This window comes from Pan troglodytes, chromosome 8, assembly GCF_028858775.2.
Source record: "Pan troglodytes isolate AG18354 chromosome 8, NHGRI_mPanTro3-v2.0_pri, whole genome shotgun sequence".
Classification (NCBI taxonomy): Eukaryota; Metazoa; Chordata; class Mammalia; order Primates; family Hominidae; genus Pan; species Pan troglodytes.
The window spans coordinates 131592038-131609979 of record NC_072406.2 but is presented as its reverse complement, the minus strand read 5'-3'; the positions used below and the strand labels follow the sequence as shown (position 1 = coordinate 131609979).

The 17942-nt window shown below is 49.6% G+C and overlaps 1 protein-coding gene across 5 annotated transcripts in view; it reads left to right on the top strand.

The window, feature by feature from the left end:
• The window catches only part of RGS10 (regulator of G protein signaling 10), a 43212-nt gene extending 38605 nt beyond the window's left edge, over positions 1 to 4607 (top strand). For 3 of the 5 annotated variants that reach the window (XM_016919484.4, XM_016919482.4, XM_016919481.4), the window contains one exon: positions 4257 to 4607. In XM_016919484.4, coding sequence (XP_016774973.1) covers positions 4257 to 4403 — 147 coding nt within the window. In that variant the 3' untranslated portion in view covers positions 4404 to 4607. The remainder of the gene's footprint in view (positions 1 to 4256) is intronic. The other 2 variants (XM_016919485.4, XM_003951771.6) reach the window with 1 other exon arrangement.
• Positions 4608 to 17942: the final 13335 nt, after the last annotated feature.

The window sequence follows — 17942 nt, the reverse complement described above, 5'->3', positions numbered from 1 at the left end:
ATATTGTTTCTCACTTAGACACATGGATACACTCTTAAAGAATGTATTTGGAGCCGGGCGCGGTGGCTCACGCCTGTAATCCCAGCACTTTGGGAGGCCTAGGAGGGTGGATCACCTGAGGTCAGGAGTTTGAGACCAGCCTGGTCAACGTGGTGAAACCCCGTCTCTACTTAGCTGGGTGTGGTGGCGCACACCTGTAATCACAGCTACTCAGGAGGCAGAAGCAGGAGAATCGCTTGAACCCAGGAGGCGGAGTTTGCAGTGAGCCAAGATCGTGCCACTGCACTCCAGACTGGGTGACAGAGTGGGACTCCGTCTCAAAAAAACAAACAACAACAACAAAAAAGAACATATTTGGGATCATTGTTTTTAGATAGGATGTGTTTTTAAAATTTAGTATCAGTCATTTAACATTCACGGGCAGTTTTCCATGTTACTCTCTTTGCAGCCCTCGTTTGTATTGTCCTGCCATGCGAGTGGCAGATGGCATCATGGTTGGGAGTGGGGGCTCCGGAGCCTGCCAGGGCTGGCCTTCCGCCCTTCTCTTTTGCTCACTGTTATGGGCTGAACTGTGCTCCCCTCCCTAATCCATATGTTGAAGTCCTAATCCCCAGAATGTGACTTTATTTGGAGATAGGGCTTTAAAGGGGTAATTAACATTAAACGAGGACATTGAGGTGAGCTCTAACCCAATCTGACTAGTGTCCTTGTGAGAAGAGGAGGTAAGGACACACGTGCACCGGGGAGACCCTGTGAAGACGCAGGGAGAAGGTGTGGTCTACGAGCCAAGGACAGCGACCTCAGGAGAAACCAACCCTGATGGCACCTTGACTTGGACTTCTAGCCTCCAGAACTGTGAGGAACCCCTAAGCCCCTCATTTCTTCCTCTGTCAAATCAGGGTCTTCAGAGCGCTGGAGGGAGAACTGAATGAAAGAATGCCCATACGCTGCCCAGCGCAGGGCTGGAGGGCACTGCGGCCGCGTTGGTACTAGCCGGGTTCATTTCCCCAGCCTCTGCTGCTGCACAGCGCACGATTTCTGTTCAGCCACTGGTAAACATTTACTGGGCCCCAGTCACAGCTCTTTTCCCTGTGATAGATGAGGCTCTGGCCAGTAGCTGGGCACACGATCTCTGGCCGCTTTCTTGGAAGAAAGTTTTAGGTGCATTCTCTTTTTTTTTTTTTTTCGAGACAGGGTCTGGCTCTGTCACCCAGGATGGAGTGCAGTGGCGTGATCTTAGCTCACTGCAGCCTCAACCTCCGCGGGCTTAGGTGATCCTCCCACCTCAGCCTCCTTAGTAGCTGGGACTACAGGTGGGTGCCACCAAGCCCTGCTAATTTTTATATTTTTAGTAGAGACAGGATTTTGCTATCCGCCCGCCTCAGCCTCCCAAAGTGCTGGAGTTTCAGGCATGAGCCACTGCACCCGGCCTTAGTTGCATTCTCCATCCTGTAAGTCACCTTTGCTGAGCCCCGTCCCAGGAGCACCCTGTTGCTGTGTGCTCCTGAGCCAGGCCCAGGGGGTCGTTGGCCGGTGGCAGTCAGAAGTCTGCCCGTGCACCCCATGTAGAGCAATCAGGCTTCCCACAGCCCAGGCGCACGAGGACTTTGGGGGCGACATCCTCTCCTTTCTCCAGCCTGTCTGGGTCCGACAGCCACCGCTGCCTCCCAGTCACTGCAGCAGCACGGGAGATGGGCAAGGGCTCTCAGAGGAGGAAGCCTCTGCCTGAGGGACGTCTGCACTCGTGGGGCATTTCACACCTGCCCCAGTAGGGAGTGGCCCTTATGCTCTTAATAAATAGTTCGCAGCCCCCTCCCCTCAGGCTTGCTGGCAGCCTTGGGATCTCGGGATCTCGGGGTCGACTCCTGCCAGCCCGGTGCAGCCCCTGAGCTTCCTCCCAGCCGAAGCAGCCTCCTTCCCTCCCCCTCCTCCTCTGCCCTGGGTGCCCCCAGCACCGGCCTTTTCTCTTCTCTACTTTGAAGTCTGAGCCTCAGAGCCACTACAGGCAAACAGGATGTTCCTCTCCCACATGCAGACTTCACACGAGACGCTTGGGTCGCACCGCATCCTGCTCAGAGTGGTGGGTCCCATCTGCGTGGACCTGGGGTGGGAGTGGGTACAGGACTGAGGCTGGGTGCCAGGTGGGACCTTCGTGCAACTGGTTTCATTAGTCACATTTGAGCATTCATTGCAGACTTTCAACTAGGTGAGCCTCTAAAAGTTTCCCCTTGGGGACTCTTGTGCCTGGAAGGGCTGAATAAGGCAGATGGTGACGCTTGCTTAGCACGTCGGTGGGAGGCCATGAAGGAGTAATGGTGTTTCTCATCCCCCACCTCAGCCCTGGCTATGATTTTTGTATTTTCTGGGATTAAAAAAAAGTTTTTTTTTTTTCTGTAAACCTCAGCAAATTACAATCACACCTGGAATTACAGGATGGCTGCAAGATAGATGACTGCTCTAGTGTGGCACAGGACAGGGGCTTAAGGAGACAGGGTCTTGCTGAGCAGCTGGAGGACTCGGGCAAGACTAGAAGGGCACCAGGGGATGGGCAGGCGCTAGTTTAACAGTTTAAAGAAAACCTAAAGTCCCAGGTCTTTCTCTGGGTTGTGGACTCTGTTTATAGCACAGTGACTCAGGCAGTTCTGCTGTGGTTGAAGCCATCTTGGGAAGATGAAGGTGTAAAATTTGAGGGTTCCAGTTCCCTCCTGAAGCACCTCCCATCCTCCAAGCAGATGTTCTGAGTCCTTTGAGTCCCTCAGATGTTTGTTTTATTTTTTATTTTTATTTTATTTCCTTTTTTTTGAGACAGAGTCTCACTCTGTTGCCCAGGCTGGAGTGCAGTGGTGTGATCTCAGCTCACTGCAGCCTCTGCCTCCTGGGTTCAAGTGATTCTTTGGCCTCAGCCTCCCGAACAGCTGGGACTACAGGTGTGTGCCACCACGCTCGGCTAATTTTTGTATTTTTAGTAGAGACGGGGTTTCACCATATTGGCCAGGCTGGTCTTGAACTCCTGACCTCAAGTGATCCACCTGCCTCCACCTCCCAAAGTGCTGGGATTACAGGTGTGAGCCACCGCCCCCAGCACCCTCAGATGTTTAATTTACAAAATAGTGTATGTGTGTTGGGAGACGGCAGCCTTAAAAGATGTCAGGGTTTTACCATCCACTTGACAACCCCGCCTGGCAGTCAGTGACATTCTAGACATCTCTGGAACTTTCCACTTGGTTGTTCCATGTACCAGGGTGAACCGTGTGGATTTTTAGTTGCAGAGTGTACTGCGAGTTAAGTGGAAAGGTCTGAGAGAGAGAGAAATGAGGGGTGGGAAAGAGATCATAGCCCTTGACAGCTGGAAAAGGCTTTGTGCTTCTCTTTCTCAGCCCCTTTCCTGGGGCAAGGGAGGAGGGCAGATGGCACAGGATTGGGTAGCAGTGGGGGAGAATGAATGCTGGTCACAAGGCTGTGGCCCAGAAAAGAGGTTCAGTGGCGGCCAGAGGAAGCTACTGTGCCTGGGGACATGCCCCTGCCATGCCGGCGGGGGCAGCCGTCTAATCTGGGGCACTTGAGCTCTGTCAGGTGTCCTCTTCGCTCACCTGACATACCTTAGAGTTGTTTCATTCTAGGGATGTGCTCCCCAGCCTGTCTGATGGCACAGATGTTGGCATTCTGCAGCTGGCTGCTCTATTCTTTATTTGGGACCTGTTCCCTTGCTAAGATTATAGTTTTGCTGCCTTGCCCTGCAGTGAGCACGCCTCATTTTGACTCTTGGTACAATAATAGGTCTGTTTGAGATCTCGGATGCCAGACTTACTGGGAGTCTTAACAATGCTGGCATCATATGATATGTCAGTGATCTTTTTAACACCACTGTCTCTACAGAAATGGTTTCTATTCGGCTGTCTCAAGCTCTTGGAGAAATACATCCTTGTCTTATCTAGGCAAATAAAATGGAGAGTCTTGAAGGACTTCTTGGTACAAGGGTCTGAATCAGTGCTGTGTGAATCTATATTTCTGTGGAAAATAAAGGCATATTTGTTCATGTGACTGTCTACATATTCCATTGAGATTATTGCATAATGACCAAAAATCTCCAGGAAGTCTGCCTTGTCTAGCAGATGACTTATTTGAGCTTTCTTAGTGTGTTCTTTGCACGTATTAGTATTCTTTGGCACATGGTAGGTATTAATACATATCTGATGGGATGATTTATGGCCTGGATTAGCCTCAGCCTTCAGACTCTTTTTTCTTTTCCTCCTTAGATCTTTAATCTCATGAAGTACGACAGCTACAGCCGCTTCTTAAAGTCTGACTTGTTTTTAAAACACAAGCGAACCGAGGAAGAGGAAGAAGATTCGCCTGATGCTCAAACTGCAGCTAAAAGAGCTTCCAGAATTTATAACACATGAGCCCCCAAAAAGCCGGGACTGGCAGCTTTAAGAAGCAAAGAAATTTCCTCTCAGGACCGTGCCGGGTTTATCATTGCTTTGTTATTTGTAAGGACTGAAATGTACAAAACCCTTCAATGGAATGTGTGTTTTATTAACTGCTTCACCGGTAAATTTTGCATGATGGCTAAGCTAACATAAAAAACGAATAATAATAACTTGGAAGTTTTAGTTCACAAAACAGAGATTCCTTCAACACTGGACACGTCGAGCATTTTGTAGCTTAATTAAACCTCATGTAAGGCCACAAGGTGAAACGTATCACTACCTTTTACCTTGTAAGTGCTCTGCCTCTCTGGTGAGTGGACGCATGTCCACAGGTCACTTGGTAAATTAACTCAAACATGACTTGATCCGGCAAACCCAGGCTACTGGGGGTATGGCCTGCCAGTCGCCTTTTGGGTTAAATATTTCTCGAGAGCAAGTTCAGTGCTGGAAACAGAAAATGAATCACTGACAGCCTCTAAAGACTTGGGAAGCTTGTGTGTGAGTGTCATCAAAGGGTTATTATTTCTTGTGCGTGGGTTGGTCCTGGTTTTGACCACAACCCATGACATTTCATGCAACACAGATAAATAGTTCATCTTGACAGAAACAAGATCTCAACCAGGAAGGAAAAAAAACACAAGTGGGAAATTGTTCAGGGTCCCCACGGCAACTCAAGGTGTTGTTGAATGGGATTGTAGCACAGGTGCGTGCTGAGGTTGGAGTTGGTGGGGCTGTTCCCTTCTCCTGTACCCATCGGGGACACATCATAATCCTTTCCCCTCTGCTCCTGCCCTTTGCTGAACTTGCTAACTCTGGCTTGAGACTTCAACAGGGAAAAGAAATGCTGCCTTGAAGCCTGCCCTTCTTGGGTGAGGAGGCTGTGAATGGGGCACGCTTGGGCCAGGCTGTCCCCGCCAGCCCAGGAACTCCACTTTTAGAGCAGAGCCCACCAGGGCCAAGGTCAGGCTCAGTTCCCTTTGGTGAATTGTTCCTGCTATTTGTAGGGGGTTGGGTGCTGCCACCAGGCCTTTTCCAGGATGTTTGCTAAGCCCTTTCTATTTGTACAAAGTGACCAGCTTCTGTTGCGTGTGAGCCTCCCAACTCAGACTTTCCTGTTTGCAAAATTCACTAATGTTGAAGGTGGCTGTATAATTTATCAATCAAACTAGGACACTTTTGGGAGAGAAGAGGGGGTGAGCTCAATAATTAGACTAGGATAATGCCTATTACAAGCCCTAATCTGGTTCTAGTCTGGGACAGTTACCCTACTGATGGCTGTCCCCCATATGAGCCCCTGGGCAGCCCCCCAGATTCCCTAGCCTCGCTGTCTAGACACTGTGGTCAAATGTTTCCTGCCCTTCCATCCAGGGCCTGGGAAAGGGATGGTCTTCAGGGAACCGTTCACTGCCAAGCACTAAATAACCCAACAACATTCATCAGAAACAGCAAACACAGGCTTCTCCACCCTCCTCAGGTACTTCCCAGACAGGCCTACTCTGCGCCTGTCTTCTCTCTGCCTATTTCCAGAACCTAGGAAGGAGACGGTGATGCTGAGAATGACACACAAGGGCCCCGTGATCAGAGAAATTCAGTTCATTGTCAAGCAGAGCAGATTGGTGCATTTATTATTTATTTTTGAGACAGAGTGTCGCTCTGTTGCCCAGGCTGGAGTGCAGTGGCATGATCTTGGCTCACCGCAACCTATGCCTCATGGGTTAAAGCGATTCTTCTGCCTCAGCCTCCTGATTAGCTGGGATTACAGGCATGCGACACCACGCCTGGCTAATTTTTGTATTTTTAGTAGAGACGGGGTTTGACCATGTTGGTCAGGCTAGTCTCAAACTCCTGACCTCGTGATCCTCCTGCCTCGGCCTCCCAAAGTGCTGGGATTACAGGCATGAGCCACCGCGCCAGGCCTATTTTTTATTTTTTGAGATGGAGTCTCACTCTGTCTCCCAGGCTGGAGTGCAGTGGCATGATCTCAGGTCACTGCAACCTCCGCCTCCCAGGTTCAAGCGATTCTTGTGCCTCAGCCTCCCAAGTAGCTGGAATTACAGGCACCCACTATCATGCCCAGCTAATTTTTGCATTTTTAGTAGAGTCGGGTTTTCACCATGTTGGCCAGGTTGGTCTCAAACTCCTGACTTCAAGTGATCTGCCCCCCTCAGCCTTCCAAAGTGCTGGGATTACAGGTGTGAGCCACCGCGCCTGGCTAGATTGATGCATTTTAAAGAGTAAAGATGAAAAACAACACAGGTTCTCTAGCTCAGCTTTCGGTTTATTAACCGGATGCAGTTCGGTTATTCAGGGATGCGGGGACAGCCCACTGCACCATTGCAGACGCAGGGAGGCTTCAGGGCGACCTGATTGACTCCCTTTGGAAGAGCCTGTTGTGGGCAGGTCCCAGAGACTGAAGGTGGGCGAGAAGGCTGCTCTCTGACTTTTCCCCTTTTATCAATGGGTGCAGAGACCCTTTGAGATGACCATCTCTTTCTAAGAGTTTGAATAAAGCAAATAGCCAGAGTTAGCCAGAAGATCGGACATTAAAAGAAAAGCCTTCTGCCGGCCCCCACTTAGGAGCTGCCTGAAGAGCTGAATGCCAGCAGGGTGGTGAGCCTCAGAGTTTAATCACCACTTACTCCTACTAGCGTGAACTTATGCCACTCCCTCTGGCTTGCTCCTGCCTGATTGCCTACGTCTATGCCAGTCGCAGAAATGAGGCATATGCAGAATTTAGTGTCCTGAAGCAATTGCAAATGTGAGGCTGAAGTGTAGGGACCCACGTAGCCAGACAGATGCTTCTACCCAGCCCTTTGCTTTCGTCCCTATGCCCATCCATTCATCGATTAGCGTTGAAATTGTATCTTTGGCTGGGTGTGGCGGCTCACACCTGTAATCCCAGCGCTTTGGGAGGCCGAGGCAGGTGGATCACCTGAGGTCAGAAGCTTGAGACCAGCCTGGCCAACATGGTGAAACTCTGTCTCTACTAAAAATACAAATATTAGCCGGGCATGATGGCACATGCCAGTAATTCAGCTACTCAGGAGGTAGAGGCAGGAGAATCGCTTGAATCCGGGAGGCGAAGGTTGCAGTGAGCTGCTCTCCAGCCTGGGCAACAGAGCAAAACTGTGGCTTAAAAAAGAAAGAAAGAGAGAGGGGGCGGGGGGGCGGGGTGGGGAGAGAGGGAGAGAGGGAGAGAGAGAGAGAGAAAGAAAGAAAGAAGAAAGAAAGAAAGAGAAAGAAATTGTGTTTTCAATGTGCCAGAGACTGTGCTAGGTGCCGAGATTCACAGGGGGAAATAAAGCAGCAATGACGATCTGTGCTCCAGTGGGGTTTACAGATGTATGAAAATACAGGTTTTCTTACTATTCAGGCCTAATGAGGCCAACAGTCAGGAGACAATTGCCACTGGAGAGACAGTTTGTTGCTCGCAGTTCCTAAGCTGAGGCGGCATGCGATAGTCATGCAGGGCCACGTGGGGGAAGCACCAGGGTCAGGAGGCAGCCCAGAGGGAAAATGTGGGCAAGAGCCTCTACTGTGGTTTCTTTGGAAAAGGCAAGCAGGGTAAACAGGCTTCGGACGGGCTGGTTTGAGTCATTTCAGCAGGCTCTGGGGTATAGGGACTGTCCCTAGTTGTCTGGCCAGCCCGTGAGGTGCTTAGGGCAGATGGGTCATGGCCCCCAGTGTGAGAATCTGATCAAGGAGGCATCTGGGTTACATGCTCTGGATTGGTTGCTTTGCATATTAAAGGCACACCCTAGTTGTTTACTATCTCTAGGAATTAGGGGGCCCTGCCCGGGAGGGGCAGTCTCTCCAGTGTCAGCAAGGCCCCAAGTGAGCATTGGAATAAAAAGACGTGCTAGAGACCCAGCATGGTGGCTCATGCCTGTAATCCCAGCACTTTGGGAGGTTGGGGCGGGTGGATCACCTAAAGTCAGGAGTTTGAGACCAGCCTGGCCAACGTGGTGAAACTCCGTCTCTACTAAAAATACAAAAATTAGCCGGTGTGGTGGCGCACACCTATAATCCCAGCTACTAGGGAGCCTCAGGCAGGAGAATCACTGGAACCTGGGAGGCAAAGGTTGCAGTGAGCTGAGATTGTGGCACTGCACCCAGCCTGGGCCACAGAGCGAGACTCCATCTGAAAAAAAAGAGACATGCTTGATACAGCCATCTGCAGGGGTCTCAGACTCCCAGCCAGCAGGCCATAGATGTGTTTTGCTGTTTCATGGGGTGTAAGTTTTAAATCTTTTTGCAAATGCCTGAAGCAGAGCATGATTGTAATCTCTAGTTGGCTGCAGGCCCCACCATTCCCTGTTGCCTTACAGCAGGCCACTCCCATATTTGTGTTATCTGCTGGCTCCATATTTTGTACTCTGATTTCTAGTTCCCATGTGCAGAGAGCACAGCCTGGGTGGCCTTGTCTTCTGTGACTTTGCAGTCATTCATTATACCTCCAAATCCACTCTGCTTACCTGCTGGCTTTCTGAGAGTAAGTTGCACACCATGTCTAACCGTGGTCCTGCACTGCCCCGCCTTCTCAATTGCAGAACTCCCCTCTGAGGTGTGAGGGGAACCACATCACACTTGCGGAACCCCTTTCCAAGTGCTTCTTTCCCATCGCGTCATCGCAAACCCTTAAAAAGTGGGGGGACAGCTATTCCTCCTGTTTTAGAGATGGGAACACCAAAACGGATGACGTGGCTCACATGAGCACATGCTTGTGAGTGGCAGAGTCTGAGACAGGAGCCAAACCTTCTGTCTCCTACCCAGCTCCCTTTTTGGTCCATCCTCTGCCTGGACAGGGCCCTCGGGAAGTCCAGGGCTGGAGTGAACATTGGCCTTTTGGCAAAGATGCTCATCCACTCACACAACAGACATTTCATGTGCACCTACTACATCCAGGCCAAATACTAGACACAGGAATGTAGGTGGATGAAAGAATGAGGCATTAACCCTGCCCTTGGAGAGCAATTGGCTAGGAGAGGACATGAAGTCTGCACCAACAACTGCCATCAGAAAGAAAGTGACCAGCCCCTGGGAGAGGGACTGATGGTACATGCCTGGGTGGTTGGGCTCATCTCTTCAGTTTACGAGCGGGGTTGTTTTGCCTTTCCCATAAATATCAGGATGTTAAGTTTCATGTTGACACTGGCAGTGAAGTGATTCTTTCAAACAATGTGAGCATGAGTGCTCTGTTCTTCAGGGAATAAGCTTTTTATTTCAGTTTTAAGTGAACTCCAGATAGTAAAGTGACAGTCAGTTAGCTAAGTTCCCCTCATGACTTGCTAATGAGGACACGTGTCCTTTTGTGTGTGATAGAGTTAAGGGCTGATTAATTGGTACCCAACTCTCAGGCCGGCTCTGAATTTGGGAGGATGCTTTGTTTACAATCTTTGCAAACTACTCATGACTCACATTCTGTCATTATTTACTTTCATTTTGGCTGCAGATGTTCTAGAACTCGCATTTATTTAAGTGCTAAATAGTCTTGTAACATTAGCTTCCAGGGTTTTAAAAACTCTTTTCTTCACAAGGTTAGTTGCGTCCAATGCAGTGAGTACTGTAAAATGTCTGGTGCCCAGGCAGGGAGGGAAGAAACTCCACACACAGCTGGAGCCAGGGGTAGAATCACTGTGTTGAAATGGTCCCTAAACCTTGGGCAGAGCCCAGGGCTCCCCTTGGATTGCCACAGACACTACAAGCTTTGCAAGTCCAAAGTTGCCCAGGTCTCTGAGTGAGAATCAGGGGCTTGAGCAACTTCGCACTTGCAAGGGAGGGTCTCAGGGTGAGGGTCTTGCACAGGTGCCCTGTGCTGCATGCTTGTTTAGAGGAGCCCTTTTCCTGATTCCCACAAGGCCACTGGGTAGGGGCAGCTGGAAGTGGCCTGAGAGTCTCCTCTGTCCTGCACTTCGACATCTGATCATCAGAAAGTCCTCTAGATTCTTCTCCAAAATATAGCTTCACCGTGTCCATGCCTGCCATCTCCATGGCCACGGGCCCTGACCAGGTCACCTCATCTCTTGCCCAGAGGCTCCTCCTCCTAGCTGGTCTGTCCTCCTCACGCCACACCCCTGCTCCTCATCTTCATCTAGTATCCTTCTTCTTTTTTTTTTTTTTTTTAAGAGACACGGTCTCACTCTGTTGCCCAGGCTGGAGGGCAGTGGTGTGATCATAGCTCACTGCAGCCTCAAACCCCTGGGCTCCAGTGATCCTCCCACCTCAGCCTCCTGAGTAGCTGGTGCTATAGGCACACACCACCACACCTGGCTAATTTGTTATATATATATATATATTTTTTGTATAGACGGGGGGTCTCCCTATGTTTCCCAGGCTGGTCTTGAACTCCTCACCCTAAGCGATCCTCCAGCCTTGGCATCCTAGAGTGCCGGGACTACAGGTGTGAGCCATCGCGTCTGGCCTAGTATCCAGTTTTTTAAAAGAACAAACCTGGCCATGCTGCTCACTCTGCTTAAGCCCCTTTTGTGTCTTTTTCTTGTTCTCAACATCAAAATTCAGATCATAACCAAGGCCCGGGACATGTAGCTCAGTCCCACCTCACCCTCCATCCACCACGGCTGGCCCTTCCCAGCCTCGCAGGCCTGAAGCCGACCGGGAGCAAGGCAGGATGTTGCTTCCCGCAGCCTTTGCGTGGGCCACGGCCACTGCGCAGAGTGGCTTCCTCCGGACCCTGGTGTGGCCGGCTCCTTCTCATCCTTCAGGTCTCAGGCTGTGTGTTAGCTCCTGAGGAGGGGACCGAACCCCTCGAGGAAGCCCCTTCCGCCTCATTCACAGCCTGCCACCCCAGGGCTGCCCATTGCTCATGGCCAATCCATGCCATTGTCATAAAAACACAGATTGGAGGCCGGGCGCAGTGGCTCATTCCTGTAATCCCAGCATTTTAGGAGACTGAGACGGGCAGATCACTTGACGTCAGGAGTTCTAGACCAGCCTGGTCAACATGGTGAAACCCCATCTCTACTAAAAATACAAAAATTAGCCGGGCATGGTGGTGGATGTCTGTAATCCCAGCTACTTGGGAGGCTGAGGCAGGAGAATTGCTTGAACCTAGGAGGCAGAGGTTGCAGTGAGCCAAGATTGTGCTACTGCACTCCAGCCTGGGAGACACAGTGAGACTCCATCTCAAAAAAAAAAAAAAAAAAAAAAAAATTAAAAAAACACGGATTGGAGGGAGAGAAGCCCACCCTTTCATGAGCACCTCCCCTGTGTGCAGGAGATGTGACTTCCACTGTGTCCATGGAGAAGTGAGCTCCAGCAGCATTGAAACTGCACTAGGTCACCACGACTCATAGTGGGGCTAGGACTGGAACCCAGGTCTTTTGGATCCCCAGAGCCCACCATCCATCACTACACCAGGCTGGGCTTATCCAGCTCAGGCAAATCTTTGGTCATTCCTGCTGGAAAATGTGACTTTGTCTCTGTTCTCCCAGGAAGAAGGCTACTACCCAGCCAGTCTCGGCCCATTCTACCCTTTCCTCTATGGGATACACAGAGGGCCCCGGCCCCAGCCAGGGAGGCAGAGTCAATGCTTCTTTAAAAAGCCTAGTTTGTGTTTGCAACCAGTTTTGTTTTTTGTTTTGTTTTCCTTTAGTGATATATCATGAGCATCTTTCCACGCCAATAAACATAATTATATACAATCCAAAAAAAAGTCCTGTTTTGAGATTATCTAGGAAAGATAAATGTTTCCCTTGTGCTAATTCCAGCACCGTTTATATGCTGCTTTGCAACACAGGCAAACTGTTTTCTTCTTCTTTAAGCATTTAAACTCTGTTTTTTAAACTGTTATGGCATACAGATCGCAAAGAGTAACAGATGTCTGCCTGATACACTTGTTTCCCAGGAAAAGAATCTGCTGCTTCTTGGTCTCCAGAGGAAGGATGACTTTGCAAGTATGTGGCTTTTGGTCTCCTTCTGCCCCTCTCACCCCCATAAGAATGGGGGAAGAAATAGAGCACCGCAGACTGCCTCATAAATATCTGTGTCTACAGATCCTGGCTGATTGCAGAGGCAGAGGCGAGACTCTGATCTCCCAGGAGGCTGTCCCTGTGCCTCCCAAAGGGAATATTTCTCTCTTTTTTCCTAAAGGAGCGAGGTCACTCATCATGACCTGAAAACATGAAAATGTGGGTCCACCTTTACTAAATTTGCAGGTTTCCCCAGAACCTTAGCACTAAAAGAACCTCTGTCAACTATCATCATCATTATTATTATTTTTGGGATGGAGTCATGCTCTATCACCCAGACTGGAGGGCAGCAGTGCGCTCTTCGCTCACTGCAACCTCTGCTTCTGGGTTCAAGCAATTCTCCTGCCTCAGCCTCCCGAGTAGCTGGGATTACAGGTGTGTGCCACCACGCCCGGCCAATTTTTGTAGCATTCGAAGAGATGGCGTTTCACCATGTTGGCCAGGCTGGTCTCAAACTCCTGACTTCAAGTGATCCACCCACCTCAGCCTCCCAAAGTGCTGGGATTACAGACATGAGCCACTGCGCCTAGCCTCATTATTTGTTTATTATTATTATTTTACTATTGGTTAGCATGAGAATTGTGGTTATGTTCATGTCATGAAGTTCAACTGCCTAAATTCTATCCCAGCTCCGTTGCTTATTAGCCCTGTGAGCTTGCGTAAGCCATCATGGATCTTTTCAAGCCCAAGTTTTCTCAATTATTAGATGGGATAATATTGGTCCCTATGCCTTAGTCTGTTTCAGCTGCTATAACAAAATACCTGGGTAACTCAAAAACAACAGATATTTATTGCTCACAGTTCTGGAGGCTGGGAAGCCCAAGATTAAAGACACTGACAGATGAGGTGTTTGGTGAGAGCCTGTTTCTCATCAATGGTGACTTTTATGTCCTCACATGCTGGGCGCATGCTCAGCTGGAAAGGGCAAGCAAGTTCCCTAGGGTCTCTGAGCACTGATTCCCATTCATTCAGGTGCCGACCCAGAGCCTTCATGACCTAATCACCCGCGAAAGGCCCTGCCTCTTTTTTTTTTTTGAGATGGAGTCTCGCTCTGTCACCCAAGCTGGAGTGCAGTGGCATGATATGGGCTCACTGCAACCTCTGCCTCCTGGGTTCAAGCGATTCTCCTGCCTCAGCCTCCTGAGTAGCTGGGATTACAGGCATGCGCCACCACGCCTGGCTAATTTTTGTATTTTTGATAGAGAGGAGGTTTTGCCATGTTGGCCAGGGTGGTCTCGAACTCCTGATCTCAAGTGATCCGCCCGCCTTGGCCTCCCAAAGTGCTGGGATTACAGGTGTGAGCCACTGCGCCCCAGCCGGCCCTGCCTCTTGATATCATCACACTGGGGATTAGGTTTCAACATGTGAATTTGGGGCGGGGGTCGGGGGCGGCACAAACGTTCAGACGCTAGCACTATATAAAATCCAATGAGATAATACATGCAATGTGCGCAGCACAGTGCCTTGCGCACAGCGGCTTAATAAACCTTGGTGGTTATTATGAGGCCACCAAACCAGGGATAGGTCGTGTGGTCTGCCTAAGGTGCGCAGGGAAGGGTAGCAGATTCCCGGCCGGGTCTGACTCCTGGATCCTTGCCTGGGACTCTTTCACTGTCCCCCCAATCCCCCGCACACACATGCACACGATGTTACCCCGCGTTCGAGTCGTGATCGACGGGCAGCCAGCTGGACCTGAATGTCATTCAAATGATTGCAGGCTCGAAACCAGGGGTGGGGGGGCTCTCAGGAGAGGATTAGGGCCCAGAAGGGGACATGCAGGGGGAAGCCAGAGAAGTGAGAGGGAGATCTGAGTGGTGGGTGCCCCAGCAGCGTAATATGGCTCCATTTCCAACCTGGAACCAGGTTGTTGCCTCTCCAGACATTTTGTGTCCGAAGGAAGGGGAAGGGAATTCAGTTGACATTCTTTGGAGGAGCCTCTTGGACTTCGGTGACTTTTTCTTGACAAGAACCATGGTCTCCTAGGGCAGAGCTGCCCACATGCTTTTCTGGGAGGTCCCGGGCTCCCCAGGCTCCTTGGAGTAGAAGGAAGTCTGGGGACCCCCCCCCCCCCCCCGAGAGCCTGCCTGAAATTCCTGGCTTGAGCTCACGGGGGAGCTGGTGAGCTGTGGAGGGAGGCAGCTCCCGGGGTTCTTGCGGGTCCCTGCAGCACGGGAGGACCCTCCAAGGCCCTGGGCACCCATCCTGGTCAGACCGTCCCCTCCCACCAACTTTTCTCCTTGTCTCTCCCAGAAGGGTGCCCTGGGGAGACCCTCTCCCCAGAGGCTGGGACTGGGCAGGAAGGTGGGGCAGCTGCTCCCATCCTTTCTGCCCCGCACAGTTCAGGCAGTTCCTCTTCGGGCAGGAAGATGAGGTTTTGAGGTACTTCCTGGGCTTGCGCTGACGTTTTTGACTACCATCCCCGCCCCCACCCCGCCCCACTCTCTAGTTTGGCCTCTGCTGGCTCCAAAACCCTCTCAAATATCCCACGAGGGCCATTAGTGGAAGACCTTTGTTCAGTTCATTCATTTTTTAAATCAATGCTATATATATTTTTAATGCTCGGAAACAGTGTTTTGATGTGAGTTTATTACTTGAAGAACTGCAGGACTTTGTACAACAAACTGCCTGATACTAAAGTTATATTAACAAAGAGATCAAGAAATGACTGGCTGTGTGCACAGAGGCTTAAAGGTTTAATGTGGCTGAGATACTAAACGTCTCTCTTTCCCACCACTTTATTTTATTTTTATTTTTGAGACAGAGTCTTGCTCTGTCACCCAGGCTGGAGTGCAGTGGCATGATCTTGACTCACTGAAACCTCCACCTCCCGGGTTCTCATGCCTCAGCCTCCCAAGTAGCTGGGATTATAGGCGCATGCCACCATGCCTGGCTAATTTTTGTATTTTTAGTAGAGATGGGGTTTCATCTTGTTGGCTAGGCTGGTCTCAAACTCCTGACCTCAGGTGATCCACCCGTCTCAGCCTCCCAAAGTGGTGGGATTACAGGTGTGAAGCACTGCACCCAGCCTCCCATCACTTTATTTTCAAAGTGTATCTCCAAATCCTCGTCTTCTACCTCGGGGTGGTCGTTTCAAAATATTTTATTTCTGAAGCTTCCCAGATAAGCAGCTACAATTTCACTCTTTCCTCCCCAGCTCACTGGGATGCATTTTTTCTTCCTTTTTTTTTTTTTTTTTTTTTTTTGGTGGAAGGAATTTTTTTAAAAAAAACTAAGACATACCTAATTTCAGTAAAGTACACAAATCTTAAGTGGACAGCTCTATGGTTGTCTCCATTTGTCTACACACTCATAACTACCACCGCATTCGGCTATGGAATATTTCTAGCATCTGGGGTGCAGGGTTTTTTTTGTTGTTGTTGTTTGTTTTTTTTGAGACAGAGTCTCACTCTGTCGCCCAGACTGGAGTGCAATGGCACGATCTCGGCTCACTGCAACCTCTGCCTCCCAAGTTCAAGTGATTCTCCTGCCTCAGCCTCCCAAGTAACTCCTGACCTCAAGTGATCTGCCGCCTCAGCCTCCCAAAGGGCTGGGATTAGAGGCATGAGCTGCTGCACCCAGCCTGGGATGCAGTGTTTTTTTGTTTGTTTGTTTTTGTTTTTTGAGATAGAGTCTCACTCTGTCACCCAGGTTGAAGTGCAATGGCGTGATCTTGGCTCACTGCAACCTCTGCCTCCCAGGTTCAAGCGATTCTCCTGCCTCAGCCTCCCGAGTAGCTGGGACTACAGGCACATGCCACCACGCCCAGCTAATTTTTGTATTTTTAGTAGAGGCGGGGTTTCACCATGTTGGCCAGGCTGGTCTTGAACTCCTAACCTCGGGTGATCCACCCACCTCAGCCTCCCAAAGTGTTGGGATTACAGGCGTGAGCCGCTGTGCCTGGCAGTTTTTAAGGAACACTGTGTTTGTCTATTTGGGCTGCGGTAACAAAATACCTTAGACTGAATGGCTTAGAAGCAACAGACATTTATTTCTCACAGTCTGGAAGCTGGGAAGTCCATGACCAGGGTGCTGGCAGATTCAGGGTCTGGCAAGGACCAGCTTCCTTCACAGATGGACGTCTTCTCCCTGTGTCCTCACATGGTAGAAGGGGTGAGGCAGCTTTCTGGGGCCTCTTTGATAAGGGCACGAATTTCACTGGCGAAGTCTCCAGCCTCATGACCTCCCAAAGGCCCTAACTCTTAATACTTTTGCTTTGGCTTTTAGTTTCAACATGAATTTGGGGGTGAGGACACAAACATTCTGATCATAGCAAGCATCTCCTTGAGAAGTCCACCCAGGTGGAACATTCGACGTGAGCCGGGAGCTGTGGTGATGCTGGGGGTGGGGTATCGAGGGTCCGGGGCCTCTCACTGTGCTGTCATCCTGCCGCCCAGCTCTGGTGTCTCAGTTCTCAGCAGATGGATAATCCACACACTCTGTCCTCAACTCCTCGTCCAGCCGTGTGGAGTGAGAAGAAGGTGGCCCCTCCTCCTCCATGCATGAGCTTTTTGAGGTTGTATTCTGATTTTTCCCATTAGGGAGATTGGCTACTTCACAAAACCTTCAGCAGCCAAGGTGCCATTTTGCCTATGTCCGATTCTGTGGCAGAGTTGGGAGGAGTTTCAGTGGAGTTGTTCATATTTTTATATTCCTGCCTATTCAGTGCAAATCATTTTGCTCAGTTTACCACTAACCCATCACTTTTAACAAACTTTGTATTAGGACAATTTCAAAATATTCCGAAAAGTAAAAACACAACCATAACAAAAGCATTACCTTGACTTAATAATGAACACTTTGCCGTGATTCATTTCTCTGCTCATGTTTTGCTGGCAAACTATTTTAAAGAAAATCGGACATAATGCTTCACCTAAAACAAGGACATTTAGTACACCTAATAAAATGAACAATAATTCCCAATATCATCTAATACCTACTCCATATTCAAACTTCCCAAGCTATAGAACATTTTGAAATGTCCTTTTTTAAAAAAATTATTTGTTTATTTATTTTGAGACAGAGTCTTGCTCTGTCACCCAGGCTGGAGTGCAGTGGTGTGATCTCGGCTCACTGCAACATCCACCTCTTGGGCTCAAACAATTCTCGTGCCTCAGCCTCCCGAGTAGCTGGGATTACAGGCGTGGGCCACCAGGCACAACTAATTTTTGTATTTTTAGTAGAGACAGGGTTTTACCATGTTGGCCACGCTGGTCTCAAACTCTTGACCTCAAGTGATCAGCCTACCTTGGCCTCCCAAAGTGCTGGGATTACAGGCATGAGCCACCACACCTGACCTGAAATGTCCTTCTAAAAACCAGGATCCAGTAAAAAAAAGTTGGCATTGTAATATCTCTCAATGTAAACCAATCTTCAATCTTATTTTTAATGTAGTGGCAATACCATTTTGAAGACACTAGGCCAAGTATTAGTGTAAAACGACCCATGTTCTGGATTTGTTTTATTGTTTCTTCTTGGTGTCCTTTAACTTGTATTTCCTTTACTTCTGAGAAGGAAACAATATTAC